The 22,525-nt window shown below is 46.7% G+C and overlaps 1 protein-coding gene and 1 pseudogene across 2 annotated transcripts in view; both read left to right on the top strand.

Moving 5' to 3' along the window:
- Window positions 1–6,787, top strand: part of USP43 (ubiquitin specific peptidase 43) — an 87,756-nt gene extending 80,969 nt beyond the window's left edge. For both annotated transcript variants that reach the window (XM_053376164.1, XM_053376163.1), the window contains 4 exons: window positions 273–600; window positions 2,818–2,976; window positions 4,076–4,234; window positions 5,272–6,787. In XM_053376164.1, the coding sequence (XP_053232139.1) occupies window positions 273–600; window positions 2,818–2,976; window positions 4,076–4,234; window positions 5,272–6,311 (1,686 nt within the window). In that variant the 3' untranslated portion in view covers window positions 6,312–6,787. The remainder of the gene's footprint in view (window positions 1–272; window positions 601–2,817; window positions 2,977–4,075; window positions 4,235–5,271) is intronic.
- A 1,620-nt stretch (window positions 6,788–8,407) lies between these two features.
- On the top strand, window positions 8,408–22,136 carry LOC128407616 (testis-expressed protein 47-like; annotated as a pseudogene).
- Window positions 22,137–22,525: the final 389 nt, after the last annotated feature.

Here is a 22,525-nt window from a genome sequence, read left to right as displayed (position 1 = left end):
GTTCAGTGATTGGATAGTTTTAGAAAATAGTTACAGTTACGTTGTACTGGAGCTCTATATAAGCAGGCTGACTGCACCCTTCAGTTCAGTTCTGTTCTGGCCTCTGAATAAACAAGAGCTGTTTGAAGAATTGCTGTGTCGTCTGATATGTTCACCCACAACTTAACAGAATATTTTTTTTTAAAAAAAACCTGACAAAACCCCTGTTGTCTGTTTTCTGTTCTATCTATCTATCTATCTATCTATCTATCTATCTATCTATCTCTCCACAGCTGGCCCCTGACGATGCCTGGCGCTGCCCTCACTGCCAGGTGCTCCAGCAGGGCATGGTGAAGCTCAGCCTATGGACACTGCCCGATATCCTCATCATTCACCTGAAGCGCTTCCGGCAGGTGGGCGAGCAGCGCCACAAGCTCTCCACGCTGGTGCACTTCCCCCTCCGCGGGCTTGACATGGCTCCCCACGTGGCCAAGCGCAATCGTGGCAGCAAGTGGGGCCCCTGGAAACACCCCGCCCTGGAAAGCGGCCAGTGCAACTTCCTCTATGACCTGTACGCCGTCTGCAATCACCACGGCAGCATGCAGGGCGGCCATTACACGGGTGAGTGTCCCACTGGTGGTGGGTGGTGGAAGTGCAGGAGTCAGTATAGCTGTGGGCAACTGCTGCTGAAGGAGATTAGTTTGCTGGGATTTGTGGGAGAAGGGGGATCCAGAAAATCCTGCTCCAAGGAATGGTGAATTCTGCAAAATGAATACAGGTGTCCCCTTGCCCATGCATGAATGCATAAATGTGTGGTGCTGGGAAATAAGTAAATAGTTCAATTCAAACCCGGAAATGGCAGGAGGAAGCTGGAGAGCCCTTGTGGCCTAAAGAGGATGTCAGTGAGGGCGCAGGAAGCCCCAAAGAGATCGGAGGCACAGTGGGGCATTGTTTACCATAGTTAAATGACTCTGCATTTAGGTCTTTGCTCTGCATACCGTATTGGCCCAGATATAAGCCGCAACCAAATATAAGCCGCACGTTTAAAAATCAAGGAGCGAAAAGAAAAAAAGACAATACCCGAATATAAGCCGCTCCCTTAAAATTCCATAGGCATTCATACCCATAAATGGCAAATATAGAAGAAAATTCTACAAGTACTAGAGAGGACCTACAAGTGGGTTAAACACCTGTTCGTAGCACCGTAAATGCAAATAAAAAAATCAATACTGCACTGTAAAATACGGGGAAGGCGATGAATGACATTTGAATTAATTGCACAACAGTCTCAAGCTCGCAAATTGGCAGTAAAACTCCCCCCCCCCCATTTTACCATATGTCTGTTTAAGTAGCGATAACGTAAAAGCCAATTTTTGTAAGGTTGCGAATTTAAGCCGCACTTTAACTTTTCATGGTCGGAATTAAAAAGTGTGGATTATATTTGGGCCAATACGGTATATTTCATTTTGTTTCTGCTAATTGTGGGGCAAGAGAAGGTGCTCAGATATCGCTCCCTGGAAGCACCTCTTATCTCATTTCTCCCAGATGTGTTCAGGTTTATCTTCAGAGTCAGAAAACTAGAAATCTCTTTTGAAAAAAAGAAAACTAAGGCTGTGGGAGGAATTCAATGTCATGCTAATTTAAAGTTGCTTAGCAGTGCACTAGTTTGCACTAGCAGATGCTAGTGCAAGAAAAGGCATAGAAAACCATCCCTGGTTGTGCAACAGATAACTACTGTAGTCCTGATACTTCCTGGTGCACAACAAGCTTCTACTTGCACAACTATTGCACTGCATTTTGAATTGCACAAGCTTTATATTAATCCTTACACTAGCAGAACAGCCCTTGTGCTGGCGGTTGAATCCAGGCCTGAGATTCTTAGGATGCTGAATACTATCCATGACAACAAATGTCTCTGTGTGAGACAATCACAGGCATGATGTGGATAGAAGTACTGTATTTTTCGCCCTATAGGACGCACTTTTTCCCCTCCAAAAATGAAGGGGAAATGTGTGTGCGTCCTATGGGGCGAATGCAGGCTTTTGCTGAAGCCTGGAGAGCGAGAGGCGTCAGTGCGCACCGACCCCTCTCGCTCTTCAGGCTTCAGGAAGCTATCCGCAAGCCTTGCGAGCCCGGCGGGAGTGCCCGCCGGGCTCCCAAGGCTTGCGGGCAGCAGCCTGCAGTCCGAAGCACGGGGCGCGCTCCGGAGCGCGCCCCGTGCTTCGCGCAGATGTCTGCAAGTGTTGCGAGCCCGGCGGGAGTTCCCGCCGGGCTCACAAGGCTTGCAGATAGCAGCCTGTTCTGGGGGCTGGGGTTGGGGGAAGCTTGGGCTTCCCCAGCCCCGCGGCTGGAGGGGAAATAATTATTTATTTATTTATTCCCCCCCCCAAAAACGAGGTGCGCCCTATGGGCCAGTGTGCCCTATAGGGCGAAAAATACGGTAAGTTTATCAAGCAGGAAATGAATGTGAAACTCCAGTTCTGTTTGCAGACTACCTGCTTGGCCTGATCACATGCTTGAAAATTATCCCGCTGCCCAGCAACTTTTCCTCCCTCTAGTGAACCCTTTGGCCCTCCAGATGTTGCTGAACCACAACTCCCAACCCCAGAAAACATGGCCAATCGTCAGGGATGACGGAAGTTGTAGTTCAGCAAAATCTAAAAGAGTCAATGGTTCCCCATGCCTGCAATAGATGCATCTGAAGCCCTCCATCTGAGAATAATCATTAGGATTGGTCTGGATCTCTCTCAGCAGCTTCAGTATAAACCACACGTTTGGAGGAAGTTCAGTCCCACCAGCCAGCGTCTCCGTTAATGTGGTTGTCTACTCTGTCCCCAGCCTACTGTCGCAACACCTTGGATGGTCATTGGTACAGCTATGATGACAGCACTGTGGAACCTGTCTTGGAGGATGAAGTCAGCACTCGTGGTGCTTATATCCTCTTCTACCAGAGACGCTGTGTGGTTCCAAGCTGGTCTGGTGGAAGCTCTGTTAGAGGTGCGTAAGCAGTGCTTAACCCATTGAGTGACACTATTCTGGGCATTTTATCTTTTCCATGTCTTTTACTGGTGGAATTGACAGACACACAGAATTCCAACAGACACGGTATGGGATTTTAGAGCATGAGTCTTGAGACTCATGCTGGTGTAAGTCAAAGATGTGGGCCTCATTCAGTCCAAAAGAAGTCACTGTAAACTTGCTTTAGCTTGATGTGAGACCATTGCAGGACTCGTTGGGCAAGCCTCCACTGCCCAAGGGGTTTCAGACCTCCCCACCCCCCAGTAAAAAGGAGATGAACTTGAGAAAGAGCCAATCCATTTCTCCAAAACTCAGGAAACAGCTTGGCTGATTTCAGAGCTAGTCCCAGTTCAAATCCACTTCTTTGAACCTCCCTACCCACTAGGTTATTTTTTGTGTCCCCCCCCAAATAGATTTTATTAAAGTTTGAAAAAAGATATGCAAAAGTTAATATCAAATACCCAATATCTTTTTAGAATATCAAAGGTAAAATAATCTAAATAAAAACACACAAAAAGAAAAGAAACAGAAAGAAAGAAAGAAAAGAACGAAAGAAAGAGAAAAATAAAAGAAAAAGGTTATTTTTCTAACAGAAACATTGCCATTTTGGAATGTCGTCAACACTTTTCACAATGTATATTGGGTGTGCTTGCTTTTGGTTTGTTGTTGAAGCATGATTCTCAAAGCAACACAAAAAGTCTCTGGACCTGAAAATGGACGTGAGATTTTGGTGGGTCCTCCCCCCAAAGCAATATTTTCTAAATTTTTCCTTTCAATATGTCAGCCAGTAATTTTCTCCTTTCCACTGTCCCTCTTCATCTCTAGCTTTTTAGTTGCTTTTACGGGTTTGTATTGTTCAACAAATTCTGGGCTTACCTCACTCCAACCAACCCAGTCCTACATTCACAACATGGCAAGTTTTAGGTGACCAAGAGAAGGCCCATCTGGACCTCTGGTTGTGCAAAGCTTGCTGCTTCCCGTAATCTCTGGCTGACTTTGATAGCTGCACCTATTTTGGGGGAGTCCTTGGTGGAAGGCTCTCCCCAGAACACTTTAATTCTGTGGATTTCTCTTGCAGGTTCCACCAGTTCCTCTGTCTCGGAACACTGGCTGGCACGCCTCAGCGGAAACAGCAAGCGAGAGAGCCTGGTGTCCCGGAGCTCTGCTACCTGCCCATCTCTGACAAAAATGCCAGACTCGCCTACCCTCACCAATGCCAGCAGCTGCCCAGAGAAAGGTGCCTGATTCATGCTATGCTGCTCACTATACACCAAGGCTTTCTGGTACAAAGTCCACCTCATTCCAGCTGGCAGACCAGGTCCCTAGCCTTTGTCAGTGTTGACAAGGCTTGCAGGATGCTCCCTTTGCTGAATGGCTCTCAGTGGCAACCAATGGACTGTTCTGCTAGTGTAAGGATGAATATAAAGCTTGTGCAATTAAAATTGCAGTGCAATAGTTGTGCTAGTGGAAGCTTGTTGTGCACCAGGAAGTATCAAGATTACAGTAGTCATCCGTTGCACAACTAGGGATGGTTTTCTATGCCTTTTCTTGCGCTAGCATCTGCTAGTTCAAACTAGCGCACTGCTAAGCGACTTTAAATTGGCAAATGTGCCTCAGTCCTTTTGAGCCAATCTCCAACTCTGTGTTTGGTTCATCCGTTTGCCCAGCTCATCCTGTATTCAGATGATGGGCAAGCTTCCCACCCCTCTGAATCCCAAATCAATTGGCTTGGAATGAAACCAAGCTGTTTCTTCTAGAATTGAGAAATAGCTTATTTGCAAGCCAGTCCGCATTCAGACTGAGCTCCCCACCCTTTGGAACACCCTTTGGATCCCCCAACACGTTATCCAAGCCTCTTCCCCATCCCTCCCTCGTTCACTTACCTGGTTGGTGCTGATGTTTGCTAAAGTCAGGAGGGATATATCTACCTCCTAGTGCCTGGTGTGCAGCAACCAGGATGTGTAATTTTCCCCAAGGGCTGTTATAATATCAGCAGCCAGATAAATAGGATTTTTTTGTGGGGGAGGGATATTGGAGGATTAATGGGTGAGTAAAAAGGAGATGAATTTGAGAAAGGTCAGCTTTGATTAAAATCTGAGCCTGAAAAGAATTCAGAAGTTCTAATGTCACTGAGGTCCAAGAATACAAGTCTGGGTCTGGGCAGCGTCACTATTTTTCTAAACAAGCTTACACATTCCTGTGTTGAGAGTGTGCGTTCTCTGACTTTAGAGAGTAACTGGAGCTCCTTCCAACCATCTTAATTTTCTTTTCTAGGTGGCTTTGAGTCACGACCCCTGGTGCGCGGTGTTCAAGGCAGGAGCATCAGCCTGAAAGCTTCTCCCAGTAAGGCCAAACTGGGAGCCCCCAAGCCAGTGCCCCTGCGATGGTCCTTCATGTCCAAAGAATGGCCAGCAGAGCCTTCTGGGGAACTCGTGGAATACCTGGAGTCTGGCCGCAGACCGCGGTTCACGAATGAGTCCATTGTCCCCCTCATGACCAAGGAAGGAGAGGACAGCGGGCCTTCAGTCGCCAAAGCAAAGCCCAATCCTCTGCTCGCAGGCCTGGGCACCACAGAGAGCACTGGCAAAGTGCCCACCAGCTTGGAGAACACAAGCAGCATGAAAAGAGCTGGGAAGCCAAAGGAGGATGTAGGTGAGCAGCCCCGGACTCCAAAGAAACTGGTGCTCTCTCTCAGCACAGTACCTCCAATGAAAGATGAGGAGCCCATGGGCAAAGTGAACATCAATGGGACCTTGCGCACTGGGACAAACCTTCCCCCATCCAACTATCAGCCCAAGAGCAGAGGAGCCCAGGACCAAAAGCTCATGCCCTGTGTTGGGGAGAGGGACACTGAGGGCGAGAAGCAGCCAGAGGGGAAGCTGGCTGTCTTCAGAGTTGGCTTCCTGCGGAAGGACCCTAAGAGACACAGTGAGTCTGAGAGACATGGTGCTGCACCACCAGCCATGGCATCCTCCCGGTCATCTCTCTCCAATGGTACACTGAGTTCCATCACAGGCAGCAGAGCAGTTGGCTCCACCCTGGGCCGCAGCTCCACGGAGGGGCTGCCCAATGGGCGGATCTGCCATTCTGAGTTGGACATCAAACGTGCTCAAAGCTCCTGCAGCAGCAAGGGAAAGAGTGACTGGTTGCTGAGCAGGTCAACCTCCTTCGGCAAGGCAAACAACAGTGTCTCCTTGCAGGGTTACACACCACCGCTAACTCTAGAGGGGGTTTCTTGTGGCACTTTCCAGCGGGCAAGATACCACACAGCATCTCTGGGCAGGAGACTAGCTGTACCCGAATCCAGCTTCTGAACTAGCCCGTGATTTCATGTGGAAGTACTGAAAGAGTGCCAACCCTGGGTGCTCTGGAGGTGCCAGGGCCTTTGGAAAGATCTGTAGATTGCTGGAAAGTTTCGCTGGTGCTTGGTGCTTGTTTCACGGGGAGTTTCTCAAGGGGTACTGAGTGACACCATTGCCTTGCCTGGGAAGGAAGATGCAACAGGGATATTGTGAACCTTGGGGTTAGAAGGGGGGCGGGGAGAGAGGGATAGATCAGATGTCAGAATCTTAGAGTTAAAAGTATTTATTCTGTACCGAGAGATAGCTTTAATGATGCTAGTGAGAGGATGTGCTGTTTTGTGACGGCATTTATTTTGGTACCAGGTAATGGGGAAGAGAAAAATATGGGGAGAATCTAGACATTGCCCTATGCAATAATACCAGCTTTTCTATTTTCTGCAGGCCTTTGGGTTTTACAGATCTATTTGTTATTAAAAATGTCTCAAATGCGTGATGAGCCTCAATGGTTTGGGGGATCAGTGGTGGACCTGAGTGGGTTAATCTAGAGGTTGTCTGTTCACTCGGATGTTCTGGCAATGGGGAGGGGTAATTTTGGTTTTTGTGTTCCAATATGCTGGAAATGGGTTCTGAAGCATTCTTCTCGAAGCCTTTAAATGTATAAAGTACACAGTATAAAATGGACTCTGGGGGCAACTCTGTGCATTTCCTGGAGCTCCTTCCTACACACCAGAATGATCAAATTAGAGCTGTCTTAGAAGTGAAATGTTTGATGTGGCTGCTGGAATCCGAGTTCCTGCTATTAAGTTGCCTTGCTTGTGGCTCCACTTCATACGGGATTCTTACCTCAAGCAACCAGATATGCCTGCATATTCTTGCCTCCAAAAGGTCCATTAACTTCTGGGTCTACTCTTAGTGTGAGACAATGATGAAATAATCAGACAGATAGTTAGCATTGTGGGGTGGAATGATGGGAGAAGGCTTTGGATTAGAGAGGTAGAGCTGGGAAGCCATCAGTATGGGGGTAATACTCAAAGCCATGTGATCTGACAGAGACTTCCAGGAGGCAGTGTGTAGAGAAATGATAGAGGCAATAATAATAATAATAATAATAATAATAATAATAATAATTATTATTATTATTATTATTATTATTATTATTATTATTATTAACCCCCCCGCCAGGGACCCCAATGGAGGGGTGTGTGTGGAAGCAGAAAAACAAACCACCCCATAGAAAGGTTGGGTGAGTGTAGGCAGGGAAGAGCACAAGACGAGGCCGGTCGCTGAAACCTAGGGCATGGGAGGAATTGAGTAGGAGTAGGTGATCCGCTGTCCACAAAGGGGTTAAGGAGAATTAGGACAGAGATCTTTGGATTTGTCAGTGTCTAAGGTGGTTGGTGATTTTGGAGAGTTCCGCTTCAATGGAGTGCAAAGAGCAGAACCCAGACTGCAGGGAGACGAGAGAGAGAGAGAGAGAGAGAGAGAGAGAGAGAGCGCGAGAGCGCAAAAGAGGGATGCGTCAGAAGTGTGTCATTATGGTGCTTGTGCAAGCAGTGCAGCCTGCGGAATCCAATTTATACTTCTGGTGTGGGGCCCTCGCTGCACAGTCCTTTCTAGAGCTACAAAGCAAGCTGCTGCGCAGACGTTCTTTCAGAGGGTGTTGGCATTCTTAGGCTTTCATTGCTTCTGCCTAGTGTGTTTCTATCTATCTATTCCCAACATCTGTGAAGAAAAAGCTGTACACCTGAATGACAGCCCTAGTTTCCCAGACTCCCTGGAAAATGTTCTTAAGCGTGCAGGAGAGCATGACTTTGGACTCATTAACTTGCTGGCACAACCGTGTCTCTGGCCGAATGTAAGCATCCCCTTACCAGGCTGCTGCAGGCTGAGCTTTGTTGACATGGGGGATGGAGTGAGCCATCTCCCACTCCCTGGGGGCTCTTTTGTTAAGCCATTGCCTAGCAACTTCAGCAGGAGCACAGTGAGCTATGGCGTCCTCCCAGGCAGCCAGCAGCTTTTTATACCACACGGATGATTTCACCTTTGAAGAGAGGACTTCAATGTATCAGTTGCGGCTGGAGAGGCAGAGAGTGGATGGGAAGGTTTGTGCCTGGGATGAGCGGGAGAAATACTTCCAGGGGTCCTCCAGCCCCATATTCACCAAACTCCCTGTGGGAGCCTAAGGACCCCTTAACATGTGAGGGAGCTTTAAATAGGGCTAGCTATAAAACCCTTTTGGCTGTTTGAAAAAAGGGGGAATTCAGACAAGTTTATTTAACTGAAGTCATGGATGTTCTTAGATGATGGAATGTTCTGCACTTCCTCTTGACGTAGGAAGCAAATGCTTATGAAATCTTGGGTGCCAAATGTAGGTTTCACTGTTTTCCAGCCCCCAGAGGTGTCATGTAGCACCTCTGTTTTTCCAGCACCTACACTGGAAACCAGGTAAGTTTTGTGAGGCTTTGCAAATAAGTGCACACCCACTTTTGTCACAAAGTCCATAGTTTGTGAGCAGTCTCTGTAAGAAGTCATGGTTTCTGTTTTGTTTTGTTTTGTTTTTAAAAAAACCAACTTGTGTACATGGCTGAGTGAGCAAAAATTGGAGACATTTGGAGCAATTAAGTGAATATATATGATTGTTTGTTTGTTTGTTCATTTTGGGGAAAACACTGTGAATGACCCTCAAATATTCTGATGGAGTACATCTAAAGATCTGTACTTTCTTGGGAGACAGTGGCAAAAGGATGCTTATGTACACACATGAAAGAATCCTTAGCACTTGGGTGTGTCTCTGGCCAGTGCATTGACATGTGACTGTGTGTCATTAGAGAATCCCAACTTCTGATTGGCCAGCAAACAGAAACCACTCTTGAAAATTTCTAGTCACAGATTGGCTGCTTCATCTTACCATTTAGATTTGCATTTCTGTGCCAAAAATAATTGATACGTACATTATAATTCCATGGCTGAAATTTGCCACTGTTGGCACAAATATGTCTTCTCTCCCTGTTAATGCTGCTGTAGATGAACTTAGTAAAAAAATGGATCTCAGGTAACAGCCCAACTTCTACTCCCCAAAGTGTAGCTCCTGCCTGCCCATAAGTTTTGAAATGTCACCACAAGGCTCAGATGTTATCGTTAGAGGTCAAGTGTTGCCTGAGCAACGGCTGCCCCATTCAGCTAGCCTGCCAGTGCCAAATGCCAAAAGACAATGCACCTTGGGGAGAGAAACATGCATGCCTGACACTGCTCCTAAGACACCAGGAGCCACGGTTGTCAACAAACAGCTTTGTTTGGCCAGAACTGCCTCATGGTTGATGCAGAGTGTAACATTATCTGGATAGATTTCTATGATTTATTCAAAGCTCCCCAAGCTCCATCTCCCAGAATCAGGTTTTTAGAAGCCAGGCCACTATGTCAAGGTTTAAAGCAGGCACCTCAGGAAAGGGGCGTTATGAGACGGAGACCGAGATGTGGGAGAAGCAGGAAGCATCACCCTCTGAGGAAGAGAGAACAAACTTACTTGATCAGCTCCTCCATGAAAAAGTGCACAGTGGCACAAAGGAAACAGTGAGTACTCTAGATCAGGGATTCCATGTACCTGCTTAATTCCTCACTGTGGCTGAGGGTGTGTGTGAGTGTGTGTGTGTGTGTGAGAGAGAGAGAGAGAGAGCAGGGCTCGAGTGTGTGATATATTAGCTGTGAGCAATAGCTTGGGTGGAGTGAGGGGGGGGTGCGGGACTGATACCTGTGTCCAAAATGACACTGCTGAATTTTGTGGATACAGTTTGTAAGCGTGTGTCTGTTTTGCCCACTATGAGTTGTGTGGGCAGGAGGAGGAGTTATGCTAAGACCAGACCATGTCATTACCGAGGAGGCTGGTTTAGTCGTTGTTTGAGGACTATCCCTGCCTCCAGGTCTGGTCCTGACCGGAAGGATACAGTAATCAGCAAGGGAAACCCACATGACCTGAAAGTGTTGCTGTGCAATGCCAGGTCAATGATGAATAAAACCACTGTCATCCACGACCTGATTGTGGATGGAGGATTTGACCTGGCATGTGTGACAGAGACCTGGTTGGATGAAGCAGATGGGCCTGTCCTTGCCGCTGCTTGCCCACCAGGTTTCTCTTACGCACAGCAACCCAGGTCATGTGGGCGGGGAGGGGGGGTTGCAGTGATTTTTAGGAAGTCATTAGTCTGCACCAGGCGTCCTATTGGGAAGACCCAGTTTTCTGAGTGCATGTTCTGGAAGTTGGGCAATAGGGGCAGTACAGGATTCCTACTGGTGTACCGACCTCCCCGCTGCACCAAGGATTCCCTGCCCGAGCTGCTTCAGGTCGTGGCGGATATGCTCCTGGAGACACCTAGCTTGGTTGTCCTGGGGGATTTTAACATCCATGCCGACACGACCTTGCAAGGGGCCGCTCGGGACTTCGTGGAAAGCATGGCCTCCATGGGGCTGTCCCTGAATAAGTTTGGCCCAACTCATAGCCGTGGACATGCCTTAGACTTGGTGTTCACCTCTATGGATGTTGGTGATCTGACACTAACTAAAAGCGAAACAAAAGAAGTGCCATGGTCAGATCACTTCCTGGTGCAACTGGACTTCTCCGCAACCCTTCCCCTCTGCAGGGAGGTGGGACCGATTCGGATGGTCCGCCCCCGCCACTTAATGGATCCAATGGGCTTCCAGAGAGTGGTAGGGGATGCTTTATCCCAAGCTGATGGCCTTTCAGCTGATTCCCTGGTGGCACGCTGGAATGCGGAGTTAACCAGGGCTATTGACTGTCTGGCTCCGAAGCGCCCTCTCCGATTGCATGGAGCCCGGACAGCCCCATGGTTTTCCCCGGAGCTGAGGGTGATGAAACAATCGTTGAGACGGCTAGAGCGCCGGTGGCGGAAAACTCATTCTGAATCAGACCGGACACGGGTTAGAGCTCAACGTCGAGCCTACCAAGTGGCAATGGCGACGGCGAAGAGGGCCTTCTTCGCCGCCTCCATTGCATCTGCAGAAAACAGCAGCAGGAGACTTTTTCAAGTGGTTCGCAATCTATCGGAACCACCTGTACCACCGGGGCCTGGTAGGGACCCCAAGATCTCCTGCAATGCTTTTGCAAAGTTTTTTGCAGATAAAATCGCTCAGATTCAGAAGGAGGTAGACTCCACCGTGGGAGCAGGGCCAGGGCGGGAGAGTGCTAGAGTTCTGTCTGGTCCTGTTACATGGGATCAATTCCAATCTGTTACCTCCGAGGATGTGGACAGGCTGCTTGGACAAGTGAAACCGACCACCTGTCTCCTTGATCCTTGCCCATCCTGGCTAATAAAAGCGAGCCGGGAAGGGCTGGGCGATGGGCTCTGCGGGGTGGTGAATGCTTCCCTCTGTGAGGGAGCCTTCCCAGACCCGCTGAAAGAGGCGGTCATTAAACCGCTTCTTAAAAAAACATCTTTAGACCCGGCCAATTTGGCCAACTATCGCCCAGTCTCAAATCTGCCATTCTTGGGCAAGGTGATTGAGCGGGTGGTTGCTGAACAACTCCAAGCACGCCTGGAGGAAACGGACCATTTGGATCCCTTCCAATCGGGATTCAGGCCTCACCATGGGACTGAAACTGCCTTGGTCGCGCTGGTTGATGATCTCCGGCGGGCTAGGGACAAAGGTGAGAGCTGTTTCCTAGTTCTGCTGGATCTCTCAGCGGCTTTACCTCTCCTTTAAATCAGAACCAGTGAAGGCGGTGAAGGTCCTGTGTGAGTGCCTGGACGCGGTTGGAGGATGGATGGCGGCTAACAGATTGAGGTTGAATCCTGACAAGACAGAAGTACTGTTTTTGGGGGACAGGGAGCGGGTTGGTGTGGGGGATTCCCTGGTCTTGAATGGGGTAACTGTGCCCCTGAAGGACCAGGTGCGCAGCCTGGGAGTCATTTTGGACTCACAGCTGTCCATGGAGGCGCAGGTTAACTCTGTGTCCAGGGCAGCTGTCTACCAGCTCCACCTGGTACGCAGGCTAAGACCCTACCTGCCCGCGAACTGTCTCGCCAGAGTGGTGCATGCTCTAGTTATCTCACGCTTGGACTACTGCAACGCGCTCTACGTGGGGCTACCTTTGAAGGTGACCCGGAAACTGCAATTAATCCAGAATGCAGCAGCTAGACTGGTGACTGGGAGTGGCCGCCGGGACCACATAACACCGGTTCTGAGAGATCTGCATTGGCTCCCAGTACGTTTCCGAGCACGATTCAAAGTGTTGGTGCTGACCTTTAAAGCCCTAAACGGCCTCGGTCCTGTATACCTGAAGGAGCGTCTCCACCCCCATCGTTCAGCCCGGACACTGAGATCCAGCGCCGAGGGCCTTCTGGCGGTTCCCTCATTGCGAGAAGTGAGGCTACAGGGAACCAGACAGAGGGCCTTCTCGGTAGTGGCGCCCGCCCTGTGGAACGCCCTCCCATCAGATGTCAAAGAGATAAATAATTACCTGACATTCAGAAGACATCTTAAGGCAGCCCTGTTCAGGGAAGTTTTTAATATGTAACGCTGTACTGTTTTTAACACTGACTGGGAGCCGCCCAGAGTGGCTGGGGAAACTCAGCCAGATGGGTGGGGTATAAATAATAAATTATTATTATTATTATTATTATTATTATTATTATTATTATTATTAATATTAGACCTTAGAAAGCATCTTTTTGTATCCCTGATGAAAATGGGTCCTGGGCCACTAGAATCTGTTGCTCTTCCAGTCTGCTTCTTGGGACCCAGTTAGCCCTTGCTTGATATCAACACAGTCGCTGCCCTTGTTTTATCCCTCCTAGAAGCAGGTGAAAGTTGATAGTTTCGGGAGAGCACATCAAAACCTCCTGTTCGAGTGATGTTCACTGTTCACTTATTCATCCTCTACTTTTCTGAGATTGGAACAAAAAGGAATCACTTGGAGAAGTGGCAGAGGTTTACTTCTTGTGGCCCATGTCTTCTGTGAGACATCTACAGTGTATCCTCAATGGTTCCAAGCAGAGTGACCTACCAGGAGAATATCAAACCCTTTATGCTCACATATTCAAACACACATCTATGCCCCTCCTGTCAGTGTTGTAACATGCAGTCTGGCTGTTCCTATTACTGGTAAGTGAAGGGCCTATTTTCTTAGTAGGTGTCCCAATTCCAAGCATAGGCCTAAATATTCAAGCATTGCATCCAATTGAATTGCAGCAATATGGCTCAGCAGGCATCCTTTTGGAAGCCATAGAAATTGGAAGTGAACTTAGTGTGGAACTCATCTTTTTTTTAAAGGTATGATATCTGAATGAAAAGTGTTTTGTACAGGGAATGCAATATTGATACTAAATGTTTCCAAATGGAAATAGTCAGCCATGGATTAGTGGACATAACTTGCTCGCTGCTGCACTGTGACCAAATATTTTCTTATCTAAAACAAGTGTCATTCAGTTTTCACCTGGTAAACATTGAAGGGTAAGTTGCATCATGGGCCATTTTCCTTTGATCTTTAGCATTCTACAAAACCAGCCACTTAAATTGCACATTGATGGATTTAAATGTACGCAAGATGAAAATGGGCTATGTATGGCTTGAGCACATGAAAACGAAAAACACGAAGACATTGCAAAGCAGGGGTGGAGAACATCTGGCCTGTGGGCCAACCTCAAGGGCAGTCCAGCCTTCAAGTTGCCTCCAGATTTTAAATGGTTTTTATTGAAAGAGTTTCATAGACAACAAAGGCACATAGAACGTCTCTGTTTTGAATTCACAGAGTCCTGTCCACAGGTCGGTGTACATTTGGTGTGAGACGTTGCTATCATAGGCACTCTCAGGTTCCGGAGAGGGGAGAAAGAGGTGGAAGAAAGATGCATTGGACTACAACTCCCCTCAGCCCCAACTAGTCAGGGCTGTCATAATGAGTGCCTATTTAATTATAACACAAACACAGACTTCAGGCTACGCAGCAAGGCTTCATTCACAAGAGCTCATCCATGAGCATACTTAATCATGCAAGCAGAATAAGTATTTTGAGTGAAATGTCTTAGTTTACTCAAAGGAAGTCAAGCAGAAAATAGATTGCAGGGAGGGGGAGGGAAATTAATTAACTAACTCTATTTCACCCTCTCTTAAACTAACAAACAAGGTGCAAAATCTTAAATTAGAGCCAGTGTGGTGTAGTGGTTAAGAGTGGTAGTCTCGTAATCTGGGGAACCGGGTTCGTGTCTCCGATCCTCCACATGCATCTGCTGGGTGACCTTGGGCCAGTCACACTTCTCTGAAGTCTCTCAGCCCCACTCACCTCACAGAGTGTTTGTTGTGGGGGAGGAAGGGAAAGGAGAATGTTAGCCACTTTGAGACTCCTTCGGGTAGTGATAAAGTGGGATATCAAATCCAAACTCTTCTTCTTAAATTACAGTTTGTGGTAATCTTACAACCTCATGCTATTGTCTGTCCCAAAACCTTTGTAGGAGCAAATGACATTAAAAGTGGGACCGCATAACCTCCCCAGTATCACCATAAGCACAAATAATAATTAGGAATGTGCAATAATTGATGTTGCAAAATATGGCAGGGAGAAGAAAGACATTCTATTGATCACAACCAGAGATTAATAACAGAAGAAAGGTACCGCATTTTTCCATCTATAAGACGCTCTCTATTTTGGGGGACTCCGATTTAAGAAAATGGGAGGAGATGGCCCCCATGTATAAGATGCCCCCAAATTTTGGACATTATTTTCTTAGGAAAAAAACCTAGTCTTATACACAGAAAAATACGGTAATTTTTATAACAATATCAAAAACAACATCTTTTAAATATTATCTCAAAATGTAATTCTTTACACAGCTGATAGTATGCCTTAGTTTGTAGCTTTTGATAACAGATGCTTTCTTTTTGTCCTTTAGAAATCTCTTCTCCACCGGCTGATTTTCCTGGCCAAGATCTCACCAGAGCTGGCTGACAAAAGGGATTTAGCTGGTAAGGAAACATCCTCCTGCTGGCTGCTTCACCTTTCTATATAATTCACAAGAGGTTCTAGAATGGGGTGAGGCAAATGAATGAAATGGGCTGCCCATTGCCATCTTGTTAGCCATATTGGTGACTAGGACAAATATTAGAGGCCTTTGAGAGGCTGCCAGGGGGGGGGGGGAGAGCACACGAGCTTGGAAACATAGGAGAAAGGACTGCATGAAACTAAGTCGCAGAAGCCAGCACAAGTATTCCCACTAGTGCAGTGGGACTTCCTCCCCTCTCCCCTCCCCAAATCTGCTCCAGAAGGTTGGGAGAACCCCCAGGCTGGCAGGAGAAGGGAAGGCATTCTGTTGGACAAGACGAAATGTGTGTCTTTGAGTACAAACCAAAGTCAGCAAACTGTTTTTGCCTACCAAGCATAAATGAGATGCTCTTTTTTAGCTAAGGCAATTGAAGCAAGTTTCACGCAGGGAAAGTGTTAACCTGTGCAGCACTGAAACGAAAAATAGTAGGCCGGCGAAGAATTTTTGTAGGGTCGGTCGAAGAGAGGCAATGCAGAATCCTCGTAGGTGTGTCACTGAGTCATTGGGTTAAGTGTTGGGATACTTTCCATCTTTTAACATGAGCTTCAGATTCAAAGGTTTTCTCAGATTAATAGAAAGAGGGGCTCTTTAAAGAAAATGCAGACATTAAGAAAGGCATTGGGCTCCCTGCTCTACAAACCCACACCTTTCTTTCCTATTTCGCAAGCCTGATTTTAGTTTGGCTTTACAGCAAGGAAGGCAGGGGATGGGCGAGCCTGCGAGGCCAGGTGGGACAGGTGTCACCTGGCTGTGGCCACTGTATGGGGGTTGGCATGCTATTCCAAGAACGATTCAAGCCTGCCTTGCTTCTCCTCAGAGTACTGGGAACAACTGTTTGCGAGTCTTCAGCGCTCCTATTACCAGAGCGAGGGGGTCACAGGCCTACTGCTGCTCTACCCCGCATATGTTGTACACATACTGGAGGTAAGGTCTCTTGGTGAGGTGGTCCCACTGTTGAAATATATGTTGGGATTACATGGGATAGATCCATTTTTGGAGTGTGAGACTCTTTAGTCTCAGCGTTGGGTAAAAGATTCTTGCATGGCAGTGAGTTGGCCTACATGGTCCTCATGGTCCTTTTCCAACTCTACGATTCTATGGTTATGCTCAAGGTTATGAGTAACTCCATCACTCATGTCTTGAGGTTGCTGGATCAGTCCTTCGTGCCTATGGCCTGTCTATGAATTTACTGTTGTCTTGACTCCTGCCCCAAAGGACAGAACACACATTGGCACTAGCTGGGATCCAAGCATTATAACCCTCCTCTTTCACCTCTCTCACCACCTCCCACTCTATCTTTTCCCCCAGCCAGAGCCCTCTCCCCACAGGTCCTTTCCACCAGTGCTTGGAATGGCACCCTTTGCATTATTGAGGTAAAGGCCTTAACAAGGAATGAGAAGGTGAGATGGTGGCTCTGGAAAACCAGCTCCTTCATGTGCTCAGCAGCCTTACTAAGGAAATCATGAGAGGTTTTCCTTTTCCAGAATCTGTCGTGTTTGTTGGCTCCGTTGGTGAGGTAGTCTCCTTGGCAGTACCTGCTTTTTTCTCGTTATCAGACATCCTTGGATGTTGTGAAGTCAGCCTCTCACTGTTCGTAACCACGGCAACGGACAGCCTAGGAGTCCTTAGCTGCAGTTGGCATCTGGACCAGTTTTAGATCAACAGTTCCAAAATGTGTTAACAGTGGTGTCTTGCCCCTTCTTTCATTGTTTGGAAACCTTACATCACAATTCTGCTCCTTCAATACACACAGCACAACTTGTTGCACTTTCACTTCGATCTGAAAAGCCTGGGCTCGTCCACCCTTCCGTTTGTTCTGTGCCTAAAAAGCATGGCTCCCAGCAGTTTTCTGCTTCACCCGCACTTTCTAGGCATGGGTCCAAGCAGTTTCCCCCTTGCCCCACTCCTTTCCCAGGGAAAACCTGCTCTTTAGTACTGAATCGGAGCAAGTGTCAATCTGCAGAAAACCACTTTGTTGTTTGCTCTGATTGAACACTAAAGAGCAGTTTTCCCGGGGGTGGGGGGGTGGGTTGCATGCGAAATCAGGACTGGGTTAACCATTAAGCAAAATAAGCATGTGCTTAGGCATCAAGGGAAGGGGGACACCACAGAAATTTTCCATTGCTGGGCTTTTTATCATTAATAGTCACAAATTACTCAGCTGAGCATTCATTTTCTGAGTTGAATTGTATTAAAAATTCCAACAGAACAATTATGCAACAAGGCAAGCTGGATGTCTTATCTCTACTAAGTATAGAAGCAGATGTGCTATGCAAGATTAGTTTTGAGGATCTGATCAAAGACTTTGCAATTAGAAAAAGCAGCAGAATTTTTTTTCAATTATAGATAAAGTGGAAGTATACAAAAATAAACAATATTTTCCTTCTTACTGTTGGTTTTGTTCCATTTTGAAAAATAAAACTTTATTTGATGGTTTATTATTGTGTACACACTCACACACATTGATATTTAAAGATTCTAATCTGGTCTTGTGCAAAATGTTTGCTCTGGCACTGAGCTATAGCCCTTTCCCCTCAAACCATCCCAAAAAACAGGCTATTTGGAGCCTGCTGCACTTCTGCAAAGTTGTTCAAGATGAGTGCCCCTGCTTTATTGCTAGGTTGCATTTTTAACCAGATGTGTTGATTTTTCTTTCAGTCATCCAGTGATGTGCTTTATGCTGTCCTGCGAGACCTGAGGGATATGGAGCAGCAGCAGAGGTGAGCAGATGGTGGCAATTATGTGCCCTCTTCAAGCCTAGGGCTGGTTGTCAGGAGAGCAATTTTGATTAACAGGATTTGATCTGATATACTAGCAGTGCAATCCTCTCAGAAACACCATTAAGTTCAGCGAGGCTTACTCCTAGGCAAGTAGGCATGAGATCACAGTCTAAATATACCTTTCGATCTTGTAGGATGCAAGGACTGAACCCCATAATGCTAATGTTTCTGTAGGCTTCACTAAAGGAACTGTTTCTTTCAGCTTCCAGCAATTCCTGATAGACTGCCGTACTACATGACCTTGGACCTAGCATGGACTCTTGGCTTAGTCTATCATACAGGGGTGTTCTGAGGATGAATGAGGCAGGATCCCCCCAAACTTTTTGGAGGAGTAGTGGATAAAAACACCAATACTAATAGCACATATTCTGATACCGAGAGGCAGATGGGCAGTTGACATCTTTACTTCTCACTGACTCAAGTATTGTGGTGCCTTTTATATCCGAATGGGCTTGACAGATTTCGTATCACGTGAGGAAAGCAGTACTTAACATTCAACATTTTGCCTAACTACACATTATATTTATGACATGATTAGCAATCATGTAGTGGGTTTAATTAAAAACAAAATATTAGGCATTTGTGGGGGGTGGAGTGGTAGTGTATCAGTGTATCCTTTTCCAGCTGTGATCTTAATAAAAACGGTAATTGGCATTAGGAGGAAAAAACCAGTTCCTATTGACATCAATGGGAAGTTTTCTCTTAGTACTAATTGCCACATAGGGTGAGTGCGCATGAGACCTTTATGGAGATTGCAGTTGGGAAGAGGGGAGGTTTAAGCCTCTCTTGACACTGTGGTGTCAATTACAACATGATATTTAATTGTAAAAAACCACAATGTGACTGTTAATCACATCATGAACCTGTAGTTTGGCCTGAGTTACTGAGTGGCAAGAGTTCATATTTGCATTTATGAACCTGCCCTTAGAAAACATCAGGCCTGGGGTGTCACAACCTTGCAGGAGCTCTCTGGTTCTGAGGATGTTACTGCACTTGGCTCAGTTTCCAGCTTTTCATGTTTTGAAGCTTTTACAGTGGTACCTCAGGTTAAGTACTTAATTCGTTCTGGAGGTCCGTACTTAACCTGAAATGGTTCTTAACCTAGAATCATAGAATCATACAATCATAGAGTTGGAAGAGACCACAAGGGCCATCGAGTCCAACCCCCTGCCAAGCAGGAAACACCATCAGAGCACTCCTGACATATGGTTGTCAAGCCTCTGCTTAAAGACCTCCAAAGAAGGAGACTCCACCACACGCCTTGGCAGCAAATTCCACTGTCGAACAGCTCACTGTCGAAGCACCACTTTAGCTAATGGGGCCACCCGCTGCTGCCGCGCCGCCAGAGCACAATTTCTGTTCTCATCCTGAAGCAAAGTTCTTAAGCTGAAGCACTATTTCTGGGTTAGCGGAGTCTGTAACCTGAAGCATATGTAACCTGAGGTACCACTGTATTCTTTGAAGAGGCTTAAGGAATTCCTTAATGCCTATGAGTGGAAGGCTAGAGTTAGAACCTTTCATGGTGGTGATGTATTTGTTTAGAGCTTCCGACTCTGCTAAATGGCATTATGTGATAGTTTGAAATGTTTCTTCTCACCCAGACTGTAGTTTACCCCCATATAGCTACAAGCCCTATTAAACTACCAATTCACAGGATTCTTTGTGGATGTATGCTGTGCATGCAGACTCAGGCCAAATCCTGCTGTTGGGTGGAGGGGGTTTGTTCGCCCCATTGCCTTTGTTTCTGTCCTGAGAGGTACCCCACCCCACCCCAATAGTTGTTTTTCTCTTGGTTTCAAAAGAAAGTGCAAGCTCTGACCTGTGATTTCTTGGCCTCTGTTTCAGAGTGTTAGTCCTGGGTGCCAAGATCCTTGTCATGTCCCACAATCTTCCTTCCCGACTCTTCCAGCAGTGGAACTACAAAGTGCTGAATGTGCCTGAGAGATACCAGGAGTATGATGCAGCCCGAGAAGAGCCAACGGAGGCTATCATCTGCGAGTGCCTCACCACGCTCCTGAAACTTGGCAAGCATCTGCAGAGGTACCCCAAGGTATGGGCCCTTGAGCTGTTGCCAGAATGGGTCTGACATTCTCCTAGCCTGTTCTACTATTGTTTTTGCTGTTTTGGTACCTGCAGAGCATGCATTATTAGTATGTCAGGCGCTGCACGCACAGAGACTGAAGACCGCCACCAGCCATTTGCAATGCAGCCTGATATGATGGAGGTCACGTAGAAGAGATGGGAGCTTTTTTTTTGCCACGGAGGAGTGAGAGAAAGAGTGACTGAAGGAGGCCTGGCAACAACTCTCCAAGTTGATGATGTTGGTGGCGATAGTAGTAATTTATATACTGCTTAATGCCAGATTAGGCTTCTGCTAGTATAAAAACCAGTTGCACAGACTTTTAAACATAAATGCTCCCAATTAAAATACAACAGTAAAAAAAAATTCCTCTTAAAACATTAAAATATAAGCATCCATAATTAAAATATGCAACAAAAAAATCCCATTCGAACAACAGCAAGCTACAACAGCATCTCTTCCTCAAATAGCTTGGGAAGCTGATGCCATGCCATCAAAAATTAAGGCTGGTTTAAGTTTCACCTCTAATGCAATGGTATTTTTCTTTTCATTGTCCCTTTCATTGCACTGACTGGTAAGTGACCCAAGCGTTATAAAACAGGACAGGTCAGCAAAATATTCCCACCAGCACAGTGTTCCTATCTTCATATAGACCATGGGATTCACCTGACGCTGAGTTCTTAACTTCTTCTCCAGAAGCCCAAGAACCTTGAAGATGCCATCCTGGAGAAGGTCCCAGAGCTCATTGTCCCCCAAGATACCATCTGCCACCTGCTGGAATGCCAAGAGTTACTGAGTGCATCTCAGTACCTGCAACTTTATGACTCCCCTTTGAACATTCTGATGGATTCAGGTATGGACCAATCATGTAAAGCTAGGGAGGAAGGCCGTGGGTGGGCCCATAAGCCCAACATTTTGTGGGACAGGGGCCTAAGAGGCACAGGTAAGAGTCTCTAGGGGATGTAGAACACCTGCTTGGAAAATAGATGATCAAGGGTATGGTCTGAAGGCACATGAGACTACCACCATGTTGCTGGAACTAAGTGGGTTTGTTTCTGGCTGGTGCCTGGGTGACTACATGGAAACCACATGTATACTGCTTTGGGCTTCATGGTGAGAGAAAGGCCAGATTAGTCTGTTAGAAATCACACAAGCAAGGTCCTAGGTTTAATCCCCTGCATCTGCAGGTAGGCCCGGGAAGATCCCTACCTAGATCATGGAGAGCTGTTGCCAGTCAGTCTGATTTGGCAAAAGGTAGCTCCTTGTATTCATATTTATTGCAGAACTATCACAACATTAATACTGTAAGCCCAATACGTTTAAAGTGGTTTGATTTGATTAACTATTAATCTGATCACATTTACAAACAAGGGCTTAGAGTTTAGCTGTTATCCAAATACATTTGCGCTCATTCCCCAGAACATTGGAAGGCAAGAGTACTTCTTAGGAGCAAATGGGTAGAATACGCTGCCCTCTTTTCCTATGATCTCCACCTGTGAACTGGCCATAGAGGCTAAAAATTCAGGGAAGGAGACTGGGGGTATTCTTTAGGGGCCCCGGCAGCAATTATTTAAGGTCCCCAAAACAGATTTCCCCAGTGTTCCTACTAGAGATACTTTAAGTGGATGCACCAAGGCATGAACCTGGGGTTTTCTGCATGCAAATCATGTCTCTAATGCTTGGGCTAGCTGCCCAGCCACTGTGCTTACCTTAAAGGCAAGTGCCAAGACTGATCTTTTTGCTGCTGCCTTTTCCAGCTGCTGAGAGATGTCCTTGTGAAGCTGAGTGAATAATTATTTATTTTTAAAAAACACACCTTTACTTGGGCACCAAGGATGGGCAGCACCTGTGTACACAGAAGTACTTATAGCAGTACCTTACTGCTGTATTGCATGGACACTTTGGGAATAAACTTCAGCTGTACTGTGAACATCCATGTGAATGCAGCCTGCATCTGAACCTCAAATCTGTGAGCCTCAGGATATGCCGCAGGCACCCGGCTCACCAACCCACCAACATGTGCTGGCTAGAAATATAATAGGTTAGATTTTGAGAACAGTTGCTTAGCTTCTCAAAATCTAACCAATTATATATCTTAGGAGAACAGACACTTAGGTGTCGCAGCATCCTATGGGTGCTTGCTGTGTTCAGTCGTCCTTTCCTCCAGGAAAGTGCGCAAGAGATGACAGCCTTAGCTACCTCAAGCCCCTCTGCTGCAAAATGCTAGAGCAGAGTTCAAAGTTGAAATAGGTATTGGCTTGCCCAAGGCTCTCTACAAAACATTCAAGGCAAGGCTGGTGTACTTGCAAAAAGAAGGCG

The sequence above is a fragment of the Podarcis raffonei genome, chromosome 2 (genome assembly GCF_027172205.1).
Source record: "Podarcis raffonei isolate rPodRaf1 chromosome 2, rPodRaf1.pri, whole genome shotgun sequence".
Taxonomy (NCBI): Eukaryota; Metazoa; Chordata; class Lepidosauria; order Squamata; family Lacertidae; genus Podarcis; species Podarcis raffonei.
This window is presented reverse-complemented; position numbering and strand designations above follow the sequence as displayed.